The sequence below is a fragment of the Hippopotamus amphibius genome, chromosome 10 (genome assembly GCF_030028045.1).
Source record: "Hippopotamus amphibius kiboko isolate mHipAmp2 chromosome 10, mHipAmp2.hap2, whole genome shotgun sequence".
NCBI classification, from domain to species: Eukaryota; Metazoa; Chordata; class Mammalia; order Artiodactyla; family Hippopotamidae; genus Hippopotamus; species Hippopotamus amphibius.
The window spans coordinates 51,463,192-51,483,299 of NC_080195.1; the positions used below are offsets into that span (position 1 = coordinate 51,463,192).

Below are 20,108 nucleotides of genomic sequence, written 5' to 3' on the forward strand. Positions count from 1 at the left end.
CTTTTATAAAGATTATTATTTTGACAATTAAGTAGGAACAAAAACTCAATTTTCTCTTATGGGAAAAAAAACTCAACTTAAAGGCTTAAAATAGAGCTTCAATTGTACTTGAAACTTTTAATGGACATGGTGAAAGTTACTGCTATTAAACTAATATGTAAATGGTTCATAAAACTATAATGTAGGAAATTAATATAATCATTCCATCATTACAAGTAAACTATGAAACTTAACTCTGTGATTTTTCACAGGCACATCTTCAAGTGAAGGCAGAAAGGGTCTACAGAAATGCACTAAACTTCAAGAAATAGGAATTTGGTTTAATCACTACTGATAATCCTACACATAACCAAAACCAGAAATTATGTAAGATTTTAAATTAGTTCTATGTTGAGACATACGCAAAGCATGACCCCATCTGTTTTTAAGAACATAAGAACTGCCATGCTAAATGAGACCAACAGCCCAATTTACTGACAATATACTGGCACCAAAAGACCTTTTGTGAGAAAATGTAATTGTTCTCTATGATAACCTAAAAAATTTGTAATCCTACTTTCTACAAATCTATAATCCCTTACTTGAGCCTGCCCTTGCACCTGTATGCTCTCAGGATAGGCAGAGAGCCTAGAATACTGAATAACTAGGCTTCGGTTCTTCCAGTTCTTAAAAAAATGTTTACTTTAATTCTTTTTGGTTCTTAAATTTGTTAACAAATCAGTCCTAACAAGAGAGCTTAATTCTTCTGGTTTGCCTCCATTACTACTCTTAAAAATGCCTATTCACTACTGTCCGTTCTGGTGACAGGAGCATGAAGTCTTTGTCAGATGCTCTATCCATAATAAGTTATCCTGCAGCGTCAACTGTACTCTCTTTTATTCTACCCATTTATAAGTATAGAATGAGACAAGTCCACACATCTCAGGGAATCTTGTATAGCTCTTTCAATGAATGAAAACTGCAGAAATGAGGAACTATGATGATGACCTTGTGCCAATCTCAGTTACAGAATCTCCCAAGTAAAATGATATGAAATTGGAAGAATATGGGACAGTGAGAAACCTGGAGAATGGATATCTAGGCAATTAATCTCCTTTCAGCTTTCCAGGGTCCTGGAAAGCTCAACTCTCCATAGTCTACAACTATGTTTCTGACCTTAAGCCACTTTATCTGGGACGATCCGATATTATGTTTGGGATGAATATCCTGACTACAAATCCATTTCCATGTCAGAAGTTACACTAGTTATCTACATGCTGGCTCTGACAGGATGACCATTTATAAAATCAACTTATAAATGTTGATGAATAGTGAGTTGACTAATTTAAGAGTTTATTCAAACTTTAGGGATTATGCCATCTGGTTCTAGTGATATATTTATTTTTGTCTATTTTGTTAATTAGGTCTAGAACATCCCGTGTGTTTGTCACTGTCAATCTAATACTTCTGAATTGCTCCCCTAAAAAATTATTTGGAAACAAGAATAAAAACTGAAATAAATTTAACTGAACTCTTCTACAATCTTCTTTTCCATATCTTTCTAAGAAATATATACCATAATCCTAAAGTGGTGTCACTCTTTTGCTCAATGGTTTCCTTGTGTTTATGCAATATAAAATGTATTTAATAAAAGCCTTTTCCAAAAAATTGTTCAAAATAATATCTAGTTTTCTCTTAATACATCATTCTATGATTCCTGGTTCTCATTCATTCATTCAACAAATATCTGACTGTGGCAGGCTCTGTTCTATGAATTAGTGAGACAGTTGTGAACAAAATAAAGCCCTGTCTTCATGGAGTTATATTATAATAGGAGAAGCAAAAAACAAGCAAATAAATATATAATTTAATAACAGGTAGTTATAAGTGTTTCAAGAAAACATAATCAGGATAAGGGTAGAGAATAAAGGGGATGAGCAGTGGTCAGTGAAGATCTCTTGGAGAAGTTAACAGTTGAACTAAGAACTGAATGATGTAAAGGGAACAAGTAATATAATTATTTGGGGGGAAAGTGTTCCATGTAAAGGAAACAGCAAATGCAAAAAGCCCTGAGGCAAGAATCACATCTAAGAAACAGTAAGAAAGAAAGTGTAGCTGGTGCAGAGTAAGTAACAGAAAACAGTTGAAAATGATGTCCTGTCTGGGGCCAGATTATTAAGAGCTTTATGATATAACAGGACTTTTGATTTTATTTTTAAGAGAAATGAAAAGCCACTGAAGAATTCTGAGGAAGAATGACATGACGTGATTTAAATTTTAAAAGGATTCTTCTACCTGTTATGAGATGAGACTATGGCGAGGAGTGAGTGAAAGCAGAGGAAACCCTTAAAAGGCCATAAAACACTCGTAGCCCAGGCAAGATATGTGGTGGAAGAGACATGGTCAGATTTGAGATGTGTTTTTAAGGGAGAGGCAACAGAATGCTCTTTATCTTCTTTCTCTTCTCTGTTTCCTGAGGAATTAATCATGTTGCCTTTTCTAATAAGAAAAATGAAGCAGAAAAACTACTGGATTTGAGAATCAACTAGAGCATTAAACTTAGCTATGTCTCTTACCAACTTGGAAACCACTTAAATTCTCTGGTCTCAGATATCTTCTAGTAAAAGAAAAATATTAACAATATCCTTGACTTCCTTATAGGACTGTTATGAAGGTCAAATGGGATATCTTACATATGAACCTCTCCAATTTTAACTTAAGCAACTTGCTAGATTAACAAAAACTCTCCATTCTCTTTGTAAAACATAGATTAATATCAATGGTTCATTAAATGCTTGAAACTAGTAAACTCTGTAGCTAGAATACTCACATTCTCCTGTTCCCAGACTAACTAGGTGTAGGCCTGGTAACTATAGGGATGAACATAAAACAAATCTAGAAAAAAATACATATATACACACACATATGTATGTTCCTCTATACTTTGTATATATGTCTGTCTGTGTGTGTGTATATATATATATTCATCTACATTATACACACACGTATAAACTGTCAGATTACATATATATATGTATATATATATAGCATCTAGAATTTATTTGCTTGTTGAAATATATATATATATATACATATATATAAAATCTGACACGTTTCCGTCAAAAGCACATATATCCTTATTCTACTTTAAACAAAAACTGAAAATTGCACATAATAAATTTGGAATGGTTTATGCACGAGAAGTCCACACAGAACTCCAATCAGAGAACCAATACGCAACAAAAAAATCTTGGTGATTTATCAAGTGATTTGTAAATTGATGCATATTTAAATGTTTTTATTCAAAATAAAATGTTTAAGACATATCATTATTAATGACTTTATGCTTTAATCTCTTTTCAATTAATCAACCTAACATGTATATGCTACTTCATTCATAAAGTATGTAAGTGCCTACTATAGTGGTTCTCAATATTGCCTGGGCATCAGAATCTCATGTGGTGCCTCTTTTAAAAATGCAAGTGCCTAGGCCCCATCCCTAGAAACTCTGATTTTCTAAGACTGGGGTAGAGCTAGAAATCTTTCTTTTAGATAGAGTTGAGAACCACTGGCCTAATAGGTAGTGAGCAACCTAACAATGATAAGAAAATAAAACATAATTGTCTTCCAAAGAGTCCATACTATAACAGTAATGACAAAAAAAATCTTTTTTAAGCACAATAAGTTGCTACAGTCACACTACAGTAGATGCTATAAGAAAACAGAGAAGAGGGGGAAAAAGCTAACTCTGCCTGGGGAGGGGAGATAAGGAAGGCAGTGGTCAGAGCTGGTTTCATACAGATGGTGTTTCAACTGTAAAGTAATGAAAGGTAACTGAAATTCTCCAATTATATTAAAGCTGAAAGAGATATTCTAATCAGAAGCAATAAGCTAAGAAAAGGCACTGAGATGTGAGAAAATATAGTGCTTTCAGGGAATGCAATATATTTAGCGTATCAAGGAAATGAGGATGAAAAGGCAAACATAAGCCCCTTTTTGAAAGGAACTACATAAAAATCAAAGTAAACAGTTTGAAGTTTAGTGTAGAGAGCAGTGGTTTCAAATTGTGTTCATGGAATTCAAGGTCACAAAAGGTAGTTCATTATTTCACACATATCTGAACAACATGGGCATTCAAATGCATACATACTAAACTTAGATGGCAGTAAACCGATGCCATTAACCTGTTTTTTGCCAACCTTGAACCAAAATTTCTTCTACCACTTCTGTTTTTGAACTTCTTATAGATGTGTCACTGATTATAAAGGGTGTACTTTTACTTTTAAGGCTAGCAAATGTCCTACTACCTGTTTATGGACAATATCATACAACAAAACCAAATGTAAAAAACAAGTTTTTTATTTATCGGCTGAATAATTTATTTTTTAAATGTACACCAATAAAGTACCATATTTATTTGTTTTAATAGGTGTTATTTTACTAGGGTTTTACATAAGACTTTTGTTTGTAGATCACCGCTGCTCTAGGGAAACCAACACAGAATTTTTAGCAGGAAAAATCACAAAATTAACATTATTTATTCAGAAATAACCACTATTATAACAAAATGAATTGGAATAGGGTAAAACAAGAGGTGAGAAAATCAGTTAGGAAGTGATTTCAAGAGAACAAACAAGAAAATATGGTGGAATGAACAAGTACTGAAGATGGTAAGAAAGGAACTACAGAAATACTAAGGAAATAGGATAGGATTTAACAACCAATCAAATAATAGAGAGGGAGATGGTTTTCAAAAGAGCAGATTCTAGAATTATACTTTAATTTTGGCTATATTGAAAAGGTAGAAGTACTCAGAAGGTACCAACTGCTTAGTACTCAGAATAGAATGTTCTTTGCACATCTAATCAGTGAGTCCAAATTAATTCCCCATTTAAGTAACGGTTTTAATTTTGGAATTTTCTTAATCCATCTCTACATATTTTATTACAGTCCAGGTAACCTAAAGTTATATAACCACTTTTTAAAATTAACTATATTCCTATCTAAAGATGTCATAGTACTTTCCCCATTTAATGAGATTTCAATACTGTTAGTATTCAGCTTACACAGCTATCTAACCTTATAATTTCTTTGAATATTGTTACCCAACACTTTATAATCCACTGGTTATAGTCATTCCACCAAGAATAAGGTAATTTTAAAACTTTAACAATATAAATAGCATTTCATTGCCTTTTCCAGCTTACACGTTGCCTTCACCTAATTGTCTTGTTTAATCTTCCCAACCACCCTCTTAGGTAAGAAGAGTAGAAATACTTATTACCATATTACAGATGAGAAAGTCAAGTCACAAGGAAGATAAATGACTTACTAAAGAATATATGGCTGGCAAGTGGCAGAGCTTTAAATAAAATGCAAATTTTCTGATTCCTAGATCAGTGCTCTTCTTACCATCCCATATGTTTTTGAAGTAATACCTATTTAACTTATGCCACTTTGCATGACTATCACTTGCCTGAATAAATAGGAAGGTGATTATGTATCACATTTTCCTCTCTTGCATTCACCCATTTCCCTTGAAATGTTTTACATAAAACCTTCTCTACCATCTTTATAACATCAATAGTCCAATGCCATTCTGTTTCAGAAGTTTATCTTTTCTATATCAGGTTTACCTCTACTAAAACTATCCTGCACTACTATTACATACATGAACTGAGAGACTTTGGAAATTTTTTCAGAATCTTGGAATGGCAATAGTAATACATCAAAGATTAGAGAAGCAGGGCATAATTCCGCTGTCTAGCAGTTCAAATTTGGCCTTTAGGACTCCTTCACATATCTGCCTCATGACCATTATTAAGCTCCTCCCTAATCTGACAAAATATCTATTATTTCAAAGTGAGGACAAAATTGTATACAGCTTTGTATACCAAACATTACTGTATACTAATTTCACAGGGTAGATTAGAATTAAATCTGTTTATCTAACCTAATTCTAAATAAACTCACTTTTATGTAAACTAATTTATAATATTTTAATAATTATAGATTTGTTTTTATAATGACCCTACTGGGAACAGAGACTAAGGCAATAATTGAAACTTATCCCATTACACATAATTTGTTTACTACAAAAATAATTTTAATAATTTCATAAAAATTTGTGTTGAATCACTGAAAAATTTAACACAATTTCTATGATTTCAAAAATTTACTATTTCTTCTCATGTATTCAAACACATTTATAAAGCTATATTCATCTGCATCATATGAACAACTTGGTAACTTTTTTATTGCACATGACAGGTCAAAAGCACATTCCTAGGCTACTACCCCAAAAAGGACAATAAAAATTATAAATCACTTGATGTCAGAAAATAGAACAATATCTCTGTATATTAACACAATGCTTGTTTTGTAAATTCTCATCTCTCCCCATGAGAAACTCTTTCTTTTGCTTATTTATTAGAAGTTCAATATTAAAGTATAATTACCTAAAATGTTTCCTCACTAAACCAGAACACAGGCTATTTTTGAGTTCTCACAAGTATTAAGCCCACAGCATTTGTCTGTTTATTAAAAGAATTTAAGAATCTGGATGTGTTTTTATTCAGAATTTTAAATACTACCATTAGATCTTTTTAAATGGATATATTAATCTAGCTCTTGTCTACTTAATTCTAGCAACATCGTAATAGCTTTAATCATTTTATACTGAACAGTGAATAAAATTAGTTTCTCGGACTGACACCATGGGATTAACTATTTATACATAAATATTAAATTTAAAAAGTAGTCCACTACTGGGCCTCAGTATTATCTTGCATATTCTACTTTTAATGTTTGCTTATTTCCCTCTTAAACTATCATTGCTTTTTAAGTTGATGCCTGGAACATCTTAATTCAAACTGACCTACCCACAAAATTCTCTGCACCAGACTCTCTGATACTGGCATCTCAACAATTTCCAGTCCCTAGAGTGTGTGTTTTAATTCTTTCCTCACAGCAGTAAAATAAAGAAATAACAAGCTTTAAGCCAATTTAAAACTTACCTTACAAATCTGGAAACAGTCTGAAGTCAAGGTTTCCTGAATCTCCTCTCTGAGAATCCCTGCAGTCCCTCCTGGATGCATGGAACCACTTCCAGCCCCACCACCACTGTTACTGCCACTGCTGCTACCACTGCCAGGGGAGGAGGCAGTTAAGCCATCCAAAACTTTTCGGAAATTAAACTTCTTCATTTTAAAAACTGTTAAGAAATTCAAAGGAAAGGGTGACTTAACACATGGAATTAGACGCGGGTAAAAGTGTTTAATTTTTCATCAGTCATGGCAGTAGCCAGTCCCCATTTTACGAGCATCGGCTTTAATGAGTAAAGAAAAAGAAAACAAATTCAACCTTTTTGTCAAATTTTAATTCTAAAAAGCATATCCTTCAAAAATAAAAATAAAACACAACTCCAAAAGCAACAGTATTTCCTCCTCATACACCAAATTTTCAAGGGCTTTATCCCCAGCTGTAGCTACGCTTTATCAGCACCGGGGTAAAAATAAAAGGCAGTGTCATCATCGTCATTAGCATTATATCATCATTATTATACAATCAAACCAGAGTCCAACAGGCCAAGACTCTCTTTCTTAAAGGCGGGCTTTCCTCCTAAAGGTTGAGCTCAGAGTATTTTAATTTTTAGAAAAATGGGGGTGGTGGGGGAGCTAGTATTTATTCCGCCGCCACCTGGGCTCTCTCTCATCATCTTCAACTCTCCCTTTTTCTCAGTAGGAAACGCGGGGTGGTGAGGGGTCCTTTTCCCATTTCCCACCCGGAACAGCCCGGACCCCAAAACACCTGCAGGTGACCCACAGCGACAGCCGACGGGAGGGGCCAGCAGCGGCGCCGACTGCCTCCGCTTCTCCCTCGGCCTCCCGCTTCCCTCCCCGCGTCTCTGCACCCCCCTCCTCTCCCCCCCCACCCTCACCCCCCCCCCGCCCCGCTGTGTCCGCAGCCGCCGCCGCGCGAGCCCGCCCGTCCGCTCTCCCCACAGCACGGCGGTGGCTCTTGGGGGACAGGAGGCAGTGGCGACGACGGCTGCGGCCCGAGTCCCGCCACAGCCCGCTGGACGAGAAGGGCCGCCGCTCCCGCAGTCCCTCCCGGGGCCGAGCGCCTAGGCGCGGGTCTTTCGCCCGCGGGCGCGCGAACCCACAAACACCCTCACACAGACATTCGCGCGCCCAGCCGGAGCACAGACACACACACCCTCACGCACACAGAGGCGCGGGCGCTCACGCGCACAGACACACACACACACACACACACACACACACACAGGTGTGAGGGAGCCGCGGCTGGACGGCGGCGTCGGCGTCCCAGAGGGATGACTATCTGACTCCAGACTTAGGCACCTTCCTCAGCCGCCACTAGCCGCCTGCCAGCACGGAAAGCTGAGGGTGCGGAGGGGGGCGGGCTCGCGGGCGTCGGTCCGGCCCGGCTCCGGCCGCTCCTCCAGTCCCTCTGGTAGCGGCGCCTGGCGCTCTCCGAGGTCCTAACGGAGCAGGCAGGCTCCCCACAGGCTCCGCCCTCCCGCCGTGGGAAGCAAGCCCCGCCCCCGAACCGCCCCCTCGCTCGCGCGCTCGCCACTCCTTCCCGGGCCGCTAGGGGCCCGCGAAAGGGGCGGAGAGCTCCCGTACGTCAAAGGGCGGGAGCAGCCTCGGCTCCAATCCTAGGCTCTGAAGGGCCAAGTTCCGCGGTCGCGAGGCGCGGAAGAAATCTGTGGATAGGTCGAAGGAAGAGCCGCTGAAAGGGGGAGGGGAAGATTTCGAAAGGCATGTGAAGTATTTGATTGACAGCGGCATTAGCCAGTATGCCGGGGGGCGGTGCTTTGGGGGCTGTAATTGGCGCTACCTGTTGAAGGACGCAAGTGCGAATCAATAGAACGCTAGGAAGCGTGAGAACTTGGGGGCCTTCAAGGCTGCAGGAAGGCTTTCCCTAGGTCTGACTCTGGACAGCGTTGTGAATTGGGCAAGTATATTGCATTTTATCACCTCTGAGCCTCTTCCCGCTCTCCAGGTGCATCTACTGGGCTCCCCTCACTGCCGTGCTACGTGTATAATTGTTTAACAGATGTGACCTCTGCCAAATGGAGTTTTATTGCAATAGAGTTTTGGAATATATAGCCTTCCAGAGCATAAGGAATGAATCACTCACCTTGTTCCAATACGTAGACTTGCCCCTTACCCCATTTTCATATATACAGAAAATTTTTTTAGGAAACATTTCTCTCACTTAGTAAACCATGTCAAAAATATATTTTAAGCTTTTTCTGAGTCACAATAATCATTTTGAGAGATGCACTATTCGGTGCAGGGTTTCAAAAAACAAAACACAAAACAAAACCAAACAAAACAGTATCAGGATGGTAAGATGCGATTCTGAGCCCTAACTTGCTACTGAACTGGGAGAATTTGGGGCCTCGATTTCTTCATCTCTGGAAATGAAGGGCAGCTGAGGGGACCATAGCCAGCAGTAGACTACAGTCTGGGCATGCAACAGAGCTCATTCATATATGGCAGAGATGGAATAGAGCCCAGTTTTTTTGGATCCTCAACTCAATGTTCATGTTCTCTTCTTTTATTTTTTATTTTTTTCAGTACTATTTTACTCCTTTGGAGACCTCCCAAAGACCCCCCCCCCCCCAATACTGCCTGGTAGTCTCTCATTGCCACAGCTAGAAAGTAACACTCTTGTAGTCAGACATGGTATTGTATATTTCTTCTATCTTACTCAGCACCCAACACAATGTTTCACATATAAGAGGTGCTTAAAGGGTTTTGAACAACTGGATTATTAATAGTTATTAGTAAAAGATTTATGCGATGGTGCCAAATTATATCCTGTTTTGGAAGGATAAAAATAAGGGTGAAACAAATGCCACCTCTGATGTAAACTAGATTTTAGTAGGTTTCCAAATTCTATATTGGATTCCTAACAATATGTATCTGTCCTTACTCTCTTTTTCTTCTCTTCTTCCTGGCCCATTTCACCTCTAAGCATGGCCTACAGGTGTTTGCTTTCCTCTTTTTTATGTCTTGCTTTTCTTTCAAAAAGGGGAGAGGGATAAAAACAGATGATTGAACTTGGTGTACCCCCCAAAAAAAATAATAAAAATAAAACTTAGTTCATTAGACAGGATATTAGACATAAACATTATATATGGAATGCAAAAAAAAAAGGGGAGAGGGTAATTGCTTTCACTCTTTGAGAAGTAGGTATTGTTATCTAAAATAATGGATTTAGATGCCCTCATTTCCTTCATCAGAAAGTCTATTGGCAACTCCTTAATTTTCAAGTAAAGGAAAACAAACCTAAAGCAAGTGATTTTTCGTCTTTTGATGAGAATGAAGAAGGAAGATATCCTGATTCAGCAAAGTGAGAGTAATGTTTGCAAGAAAACCCCCTAAACCACTAATCACTAACACTATACTGTCTTAGCAAAGTAAGTGGTGGTTTTATTCTAAAAATTATGGGAGAATTGAGAATGAAAAAGCACACAAAACAGATTGACAAAGACTCTGCTTGAGGACCTGGAGGGAATTCACTGAGTTAAAAAGAAGTGACAGAGTAGCTACCTCTTCAGATGAGACAACAAATAGGAATGGGGAGTGGAAGAAAAGTCGTCAGAATATATCAATGTTTTCAAACAAATATTGGAAACCTAAAAAAATATACGATTAGAATGCTGAGATTGTGGACTCTTTGAGGCTACTTTAAATATTCTTCTTCCTCCACAGTAGCACAGTGTCTTATACATAAGACGTTCCCAAGTAAATATTAATTTGAATAAATGACAGCGAGTAAAAATCTTCACATAATCGTAGTCTCATAGAGAGAGAGAGAGACACTGGGGACAAAGGATATTATGATGCCAGTTTACAAACTGTGGGCAAAAGATAAAAATGAGCAAGAGATAGGGTGCATTACGTACATGAAGAGACAGCATAAACATTTATAGCCTAAAAATCTTACTAGGTAAGAGAAGCATAGTGAAATACCTATGGAAGGAAATTCCATTCTTAATTAAAGAGAAACAAGGTATTATTCTATAAACCATCTGGTAAAAGGAATGAGACCAGACTATGAAATATACCTTATAAATAATATAGAGAACTTAGAATTGAGTCAGATACTCCAATTGTAGAGCTTTGTTCTTTCTCCTGCAAATAGAATACCTCATGGAGAGGAGTTTCTGATAAGCCATGATGTCTTCCTAAAATGCAAAGTTGAAGAACTTCAAGAAAGAAAAATAGCTTAACTTGGTCCTTGAAGCAAAGCTATCAAGTCATTTAAACAAATCTAATAGATTTGAAGGATTTTTAGGATATGTGTCTCAAATATATTACAACTCACTTTAAGGATTTGTGATCTTGGCTTCAAGCCAACAGTGAAGCTAATAGATGCTGCTTTTCCACACCCCCAAAATAATCAAATAATTGCAGAAAGTATGTATGTGTGTGGCACTTCACCCAGAGAAGATTTACTAAACTGACTAGGCTTGGAGAAAACTAAGCCAGGTTGCCAAACACATGTAAATGGTCCATCACACACAAAGGTAATAAATTCTACCACTTATTTAGTACCTGTATGCCAGACAGGTGAAATGTATAAGCATCTCTTTAAACTTCATTCTTACCATAACTCTATAAGTATTATCCCCATTTTACAGGTGAAGAAATGTGAGACCCAAAAACATTTGAGAAATTCACTTCAGTTCACTTACATAGATAACCCAGTCTTCAAATTCAAGGCTAACTTCTAAGATTATGTGCTTAATCATTGCCCTATTACTAATTAGAGGATTAAATAGAAATAGGAACAGGAACAGGAAAAAGGTGGGGGTCACTTCCCCTGAAATAGTGAATATATGTGTATTAGTTTGATAGGGCTGCCATAACAAAATACTGCAGACTGGGTGCCTTAAACAACAGAAACTAAGTATCTCACACACAGTTCTGGAGGCTAGAAGTCCGAGATCGAAGTGTCAGCAGGGTTGGTTTCTTCTGAGGCCTCTGTCCTTGGCTTGTATATTATTTCCTTCTTACTGTATCTGCACATGGTCTTTCCTCTGTGGTGTGCATCTCTGGTGTCTCTGTGTGTCCAAATTTTCTTCTATAAGGACACCAGTCAGGTTGGATTAAGGCCCACCCTAATGGCCTCATTTTAACTTAATCTCTTAAAGGCCCTATCTCCAGATACAGTCACATTCTGAGGTAACTGGGTGTTAGGGCTTCAAATAAGAATCTGGGGGTAGGAGGGATGCAATTCAACCCGTAATAATGTGACAATCAAATTCGAGGTTCTTTGAGAAGAGCATCTACTATGACCTGGGACTGTGTGAACAATTTTGCATTTAGTTTCTTATTTAATTCTCACAACAGTCATGTATGGCAACTATTGATAACTCTATTTTACAGGTGAGAAAATGGAAGCAAAGAAGGGTTAAGTACTATGCCCAATATCATACATTTAGTAGGTTGTGAAATAGGAATTTGGACTCCTATAAATCATATCTCAAAGCTCTTTTCGCATGCCGTTAGCTTTCTTTAGAGAAAGAAAAGAAGACCCATTATATAGATATTTGACATCAGCAAAGGAAATTATTATAGAATATAAATACTAGGATAAAGCAGACAGAATAGAAAAAGAAAGGAAAAATATATGCTAAGGAGTTGGAATACTAGACCTAAAAATACATTTGAGAGTTGGGAGGAGTGAGAACTAGCAGCAGAGAACATTTGGGATGGCAAGCTAATAGGTGGCCTTATCTCACAAGAAATCTCAGTATAAATTGAAATATATTAAGAGTCCCAGGGGAGTATTCCCACCAAAATACAAGAAAATCAGTTATTCAGTAACTAATTAGACATTGCTCAGAGAGGCTGTAGTCTTAGAAATATCATAACAGCTGGAAGGGGAATTTGGGTGAAGGGGAGGGTGGTGACGCAAGACTTACGATAAAACCAGGCTGGCAATTATTTACATTAGTGAGTGTGAACATTTCCAATCTGCTTACTTGAGATACTGGCTTTTGGACTAAGCAACTTAACTTATCACCCATTTCTGACTCCTCAATCAAGTTATAGCACCATCCTTTAGTATTTGCCAGTCTAGGAGTTAGAATTTCATTAAGAGAACACAGTTGAAAAACAGGTTCCACCTATAGCCTTTCTGGCAAAACTTTCAAAAGGATTAGGAATTATACTTCCTTCCTAAATTTGCATCTGACTTTTTTCTGATATTATTATACATCCTTCAGAAGAGGTACTGATTGGTAATTGTCAGCTTTCTGCCATATGGCAGGAAATAGCAATCAGCATTAAAATCCTTTATTCAGCCTACTCCCAAGCCCACAAAGGGAGAAACCGCAGGGTTAGTTAAATAATGTCATAGCTCCCATGGGTTTTAGATAAACAGGCAGGGGTCATTAGGATAGACCCAAAACATACAAAGTATGGCTCAGCACACAATCAATGATAGAATTGCAACAAAACTCATGCCTTCTACGGCAAAACGCAAATATTTGCCATTAAACATGTAATTAAAATCAGCTCTTTGCCCATACTTAAAAATAGATTTTCACATATCCTTCCATCACATTGGGATGTGCTAAGAGAAAGGGATTTAGTCTTGAGACAGGACTAAGTTTTCTAACTGAAGCACTAACAAGTCCTTTCAGCCTCCAACCCTCAGTTTTTCCTTTATATTTATAGGTTATTATAAGGAACAAATGGGGTTATGTATGTAAAAGTGATTTGTAGAATGCAAACCACTATACAAATATATTGTTATTATTTTCATTATTCTTTTGCTTTAGTGAAATAGTTTATAGGAACTTTAGAGTTGAATTTATTTTCCCATTATTATTAATATAAAAGTCCCTTGTATCTGTGGCTTTACTGTTGCTGAAATTCAAGGAGAGGTTTGGACAAGATGATCATGAAGGTTCTTTCCAATCCAGAATTCTGTCTTTATAAAATTTATTTAGTCTAGGTTCACTGCATTATCTTCCTAAATATTATGAAGCCTCATTGAAAAGGTAATTAAAAGGATATCCATGTAGGTACTGGCCAACGGAGTTGAACTGCAGCCTACAGTAGGCAAAGACACAGGAATCCTAAAAAGTATCTGTCTACCAGTGAGAAATTCTTGGAGATCACATTTTTTATTAATATTTCTTTTTATATGAATGTGTGTATATCTAATTATAAAAGTAAGGTGTGCTTGTTATTGAAACTTTAGAAAATCTAGACATCTATTTTTAGTCCTTTTCAGGACATTTTTGAACAAATTGGAAGTGTCCAGTACATACCATTTTGATTTTTGTTTTTTTTTTAATTAAACATTTTGTTGTGAACTAAACATTGTGTGTTCTGCATTTCATTAAATATTCTTAAGAAATACTATTTTGAATGTCAGTATATATTCAGTCAAACAGATGTTTACACAATGTATTTAATCATCTCTATATTCCTCGATATTTTATTTATTTCTAATTTTACACTATTATAAATGATAATGGAGAGAACATTATTATTCTAGATCTTTGGCAAAGTTTCAGATTTTTTTCATAAGTGTATATTAAATTTTTGCATGATATTAATTCTTCAGACAGGAACTCTTCAATCAGATTTTTTAAGGGATATTATATGTCAAAATAATATGTCTTCATATTTAGTTCTATATTTTATTTTCAAAAGGTTGCACCAATTTATACTCTCGTGCTGAGCTTAGGCTCCTGTGGAGAACGCATGTTACAATAAACTTTTGGTAAAATGATATCCTATACCAGCTACATTGACTTTTTTTGTTTAGATGTTGAAAGATTCAGCGATTTTTAAAATGATAAGAATTGGTAAGCATAATCAACTAAACAGGGGAGAAAAACATGACAAGATAAAACATATAATTTTAGTAATGCTTGTAATTTCAGTTTCAAGGAAGAAAATATAAAAGTTTTCATAGAACTTTAAGGTTAGAAAGAAACAGTAATTCACATGTTTGATTTTAAAATTTAAGAAATAATAACACAAACCTAATTATATCAACAAATTAAAATTATTTTATCATATGGTATTATTATTTGAGGGGGGAAACGAGAAAATAAGCACAGGGAGAGCTTAAAGGATAAAGAAAGAAATACAGATAGACCTACAGAATCATAATTTCGTAGGAAAACAACCAAATCTTAAAAGAATATTTAAGACTCTTTAAAATAGGCTGGATTTTGCCACTATAGACTAAATAGAGATGTGAACCCTTGGAATTTGTTATACAAATTGAACAGGAGAAAAAGATTCAGACCACAGACCATAGATGCTCTGACCCTAGTGTAGATGATAAAAACTATAAAGTGTTGACAGTCTTTCCTGGGTTTGGAATATAGAGATAAGTGGAAACAGTTTCCTTTATAACAGGACTCTCTTGTTTCCTGAAGCTTTGATTCACCATGACTCGTGATGCTTGGACCAATTTAAGTAGGAATGTGCATTTGTTTTTGTGATGACAGTCACAAAATTCAATAATGCCATTACTTAATGTTTATAATGGCTAACAAAGGGTTAAGATTTTTGTAAATGTCCATATTAGCTTGCAAAAAATGGCACCCTAGAATTCTAGAGAATAAGCCAGGATGCCAGCATGACTTTGCTTTACCATAAATAAAAGTTCCCAAAGAGAAGAGTAGGATGAGTGACTTCTTGTCTGCCCAACTGCAGACTCTAAGACAAGAGAAAACGCTTTAAGTGGGTCCTCTCTGGCCCTACAGGTTAAGCTTTTCCTTTCAATCAGCTCCTTGGCTAGCCTGGGCTGACAAAACGTTGTTGTTCTCTTAACCTTTGCAAAGTGGAGGAACTTTACAAGTATTTTTTCAGTAACATCCAGGGTGATTTATGGCTTCTTCTAGCTCTCCTCAGTTAGGAAAACAAATTTTATTTCCCTGCCTCACTCCTTCCTCCCCATTATTCCCACTCTCTATTGTCTTCAGCCATAATCTTTTATTTAATGCAAATATTACTTTGTTTTCCATAGTTTTTCAAGTGTGTTTGTGTCTATCTAATGTGCTTTAATTACAGAGACCAAATTTCTTGGATTTTCTGAGATAGTTTCTATTTGAAATATGCTATGCTACTGTTCTCACAAACCATTAAAACCACTTCAGAAAACCTTCCAGCTACTCAACAAATACCATTGTTTTGCATGATGCCATTTTTATATTTGAGTGGCAAAATCTATGGAGGAGGAGGATACACGGTAATATATTCTAAAGACCAGGAACTCTGATTTCAGACAGACCTGAGTCTGCTACTTATTCATCATGACCTTGGACAAGTTATTTAACTTTTCTGTGTTTCAATTTTTTTTTTTTATCTATAAAAGGAAGATGAATTTACCAACCTCATAGGATGGTTGTAAAGATTAAGAGAGAGAGAATTCATGCTGGCACTCAACTCACTGCCTGACGCATAGGAAACCCTCTATGCATGTTAGTTATTATTTTTTCAGCACCAGAAGTCTCATATGAATATTGGTGGATCATAAAAGAATTGTAAGAAAAAAATTTAATTTTACTGCTAAAGTAAAAGATCTTAACATGAAAACTAAGAAAATGCTGTTTGTTGTGATTTGGACCTTGGGAAGTAAGCAGCTGAGTATTTATAGGTTAATAATTAACTAGTCTTTTGGAAAAGAAATCCTCATAGAAACTATAAGCTTGGCTGGGTTCAGCTGGGGAGACCTAGAATGGTAAATCTTGGAAAATAGGCAATTAACTTAGTCATATTATCTTCTTAATGAGCACTGTATCCTTCAGTCACATCTTAACGAGAACTTTCTAGTGAAATATGGCAAAGGAAAATGTATCTTTGATCAGAGATGGTTGAATATGTTTAAAGGTTTCCAACAAGGAAACAACATTCCTCCAAACAGAAAGAAAATATATAAACTCAGTCTCTCTTTGTCCAAACTCCAGATAGAGAAGAGTTGTTGCTGTTATTGTTTGCTTGCTTACTCTTTGTTGTTGTTTTGTGTTTTTTCCTCATTAACAACGTTTGGAAATTGGAATAACCATTGGCAGCCATTGGGTATTTGTAAACTCTTCCCTGATAATCGACATGAAGTACTCAGAGACTTGCCAAGAAATGCTGGAAAAAAACTGGAAAGAATAAATAATTATTAAGCAAACCAAGTTCTTTAAACAAGTATGCAGGGAATAATGTGCCATCATTTCCACAGCAGATGATGAAAATGACAATGCAAATACTGTATTAACTAATTTATGTCCAGGCTGAATTTTTAAATTTCTCTTCATGTAATTGTATACTTTTTAAACGAAAGTCACACACTGTATGTATAATCTAACGTGATTTAGTCTTACACCACTGTAAGATTTTTGATGTCAATCTGTTTACAAATAAGAAAAAATAAACCTTTTATAAGAATATGTGCCCTGATTTATAAATCTCAAAATGTGGTTACCATATTTATAATTCATCAACTCTTACAGAGATTTCCACAGTCCAAGAAAGGAAGAAGGCTGAAGGAATCAAGGGTAGTAGCTACAAAAGCATATGTTCCAAAGGACGTGAGAAGCAAAGCAGAGAATGAGAAAGGAGCTTAATTCCCCATGTATATATATATCAGGCCTACCGACGGCCTTAGCCTTTTATAGTACAGGATGAGAAAAGAGGAAAAATACCAAGAATAGATATGAGTCAGTTTTATAATCTGTAAAATGGCTTACAAACATCAACTTTTGTCTGTTTTGTTCATGGTTATATCTTTGACACTTACAGTAGTATTTGGCACGTGGTAGGTGTTCGGATTTGCTGAACAAATGAATACTAGTATATGATATTCATGTTCCATGCTAGGATTTCAGGCCTGAATGTTTTGAAAATGTAATTAAGCCACACATTAGATAAAAGGCTTCACTTATTTAACAAGTATGTATTGTATGCCTATTTTGTGCTAGGTAGAATACTAGATGTTATAGGGGAACAAAAGAAAGATAAAGAGTAACACTGATTTAAAAGACATACAATAATTGAGTACAGAAGGTGACAGACATGCAAACAATTACTTATAAACAGAGTTTTGAGAGTAATGTGAATGGTATAAGCAGAGCGCTGTGATTGCATTGAAAGAATAAACAATTATTTCTTACAGGTGCCTCAGTGAAGGAGAGGTGAAAAAATTGAGAAGGTTGGTTTTAGCTCTCCCTAACTATAGGAATCTTTTCCTATACTTAGCTTCCTCAACACAGGTCCATATATTGAGGAAGAAGCAGATTTCCCTTCTACTTCTTTGAGGTCTCTTTCACCTCCTTCACTGGGTCATCTTTTTCCCACCCCCTAAGGATTTTAAGGAGCAAATGGAATATGAGCAAGAATTGGTGGTTATCGTAAATTACTCTTGCAAGAAGTTTGGTAGTAAAGGAAATGAAGAAAGGAGAGAAAATTAAAAAGTGAAAAGGGAGGGGCTGGAGGGGATAGGAATGAAGACTACTCTTGGGCAGAGAAGTAAAACCAGAGAGAAAAATATTAAAGATTCAAGAGTAAAATAAGATAACCAATGAAACAAGGTCATAGTCTGTAACAACTATTTCATAACCTTCGTCCTTTCTCCAACCCCCCAACTTCTCCCCTCCTTTTGCAACCCTAGCAGATGGCTTTGTCCTTAATAGAGAAAATGGAAGCCATTAAATGAGAATATTCTCATCCTCCTACCATCATCTTCAAGACAATAACAAATAATAACATCAGCGCCCTCTGTGCCATCCTACTCTCACCCCACCCTTTTGGTAATTGAAGAGGGAATTCTACTAATAGCCCCTACATCCCACCTTGTTCCCTCTCTCTGACATTTAACTACACTCTCCTGCTTCTACCAAGCTTCACCTATGTCTTTCTCTTTGTTTATCAGTGTGACAGTTTAAGAATCCCTGGGAACCTCTCACCTTCTCTACATGCAAGATTTTAATCACTTACCCTGATTCTCCAAGTTATGCTTGATTTTTAGGACAAAACTATTCATGAGAAAAAGTCCTACACACTTATACTTGAACATAAGATATTTATTCATTCTACAATAGAAATGGTGGAGGTATGGTGAAGGAAAGATTTTCTTTTGCCAAACCAGGAAGCATGCTTTATCAAGTGGGAAGGAAGATTTAGGAGATTCCTATCTAACAGGGTTAAAATAGGCTTTACTCGGGTTCTCAGTAAAAAGTAACAATTTCCTCAGCATATTATTTTTTAAATCATTTAAACTTCTTTTAAAATCCCAGATTAATACTAAATTAGTTGCTTTGGAGTTTGCATGGTGTTTCGATATTCAGATAAAAATAAACAGAAAGCCGGTATTTTTTTGCTTTGGCATTTAGATTTTTTTTTTAGTATGATTGAAAAACAGGCTTGCCTCCTGGGTGTAAGGAGAGCTTCTAGCTATAAGAGTCAATCAATCGGGAAGGGCATTTGTGGGTAGAAGTTGTGAAAAATTGCTAGCTTGACCTTGAAAATAATGAAAAATAATTGAGACTTGTGGCAATGAGCATTTAGTTCCCATGTGCTGCAGTCTCTCACATTTTTAATTTGGTTTAAATTTCTGTCCCCTACCACCTACTCACACATATTCATGTGCACTATTAACATCATAATGTATATTAACGAGCCCTCACAGCTGGTTAAGAACCTTCTTCTAGCAGGCTAACAGCATCTCTTTGACTCAGTTATGCTGTGCATAATGGAATCTAATAAAACTGTGTCTTGTACGCTGAAAAGCAGTCAGAATAAAAGAATAGTTCACCCACCCAAAGAGGCAGCAACTAGGAACCCAGCTATACTAGCAAAATCATCCTCGTTTATACAGCTCAGGGGAATTTGTGTCCTTGTATATACTCCTTTGATTCCATATAGGTGCATTGTGGTAGGTTGATGTAAAATAATAGAATCTCAAAGTTGGGAAAGATATAAAAGGTCATCTACTGTAATCAACTGTTTATTATTTAAATTATCTCAACAATATTTGCTCCAAGTGGTCTTCCAGCATGTATTTGAAACACTACCCTCTCCTTCCCAATATCCTCCCCTTACCTATCCCTCGCAACTGCAAGAAGGAGT

The 20,108-nt window shown here is 36.4% G+C and overlaps 1 protein-coding gene across 2 annotated transcripts in view; it reads right to left on the reverse strand.

Annotated features, from left to right (window-relative positions):
• STXBP5L (syntaxin binding protein 5L) overlaps positions 1-7,184 on the reverse strand; it is a 387,479-nt gene extending 380,295 nt beyond the window's left edge. For both annotated transcript variants that reach the window (XM_057697539.1, XM_057697540.1), the window contains exon 1: positions 6,996-7,184. In XM_057697539.1, coding sequence (XP_057553522.1) covers positions 6,996-7,184 — 189 coding nt within the window. The remainder of the gene's footprint in view (positions 1-6,995) is intronic.
• Between the last annotated feature and the right edge of the window lie 12,924 nt (positions 7,185-20,108).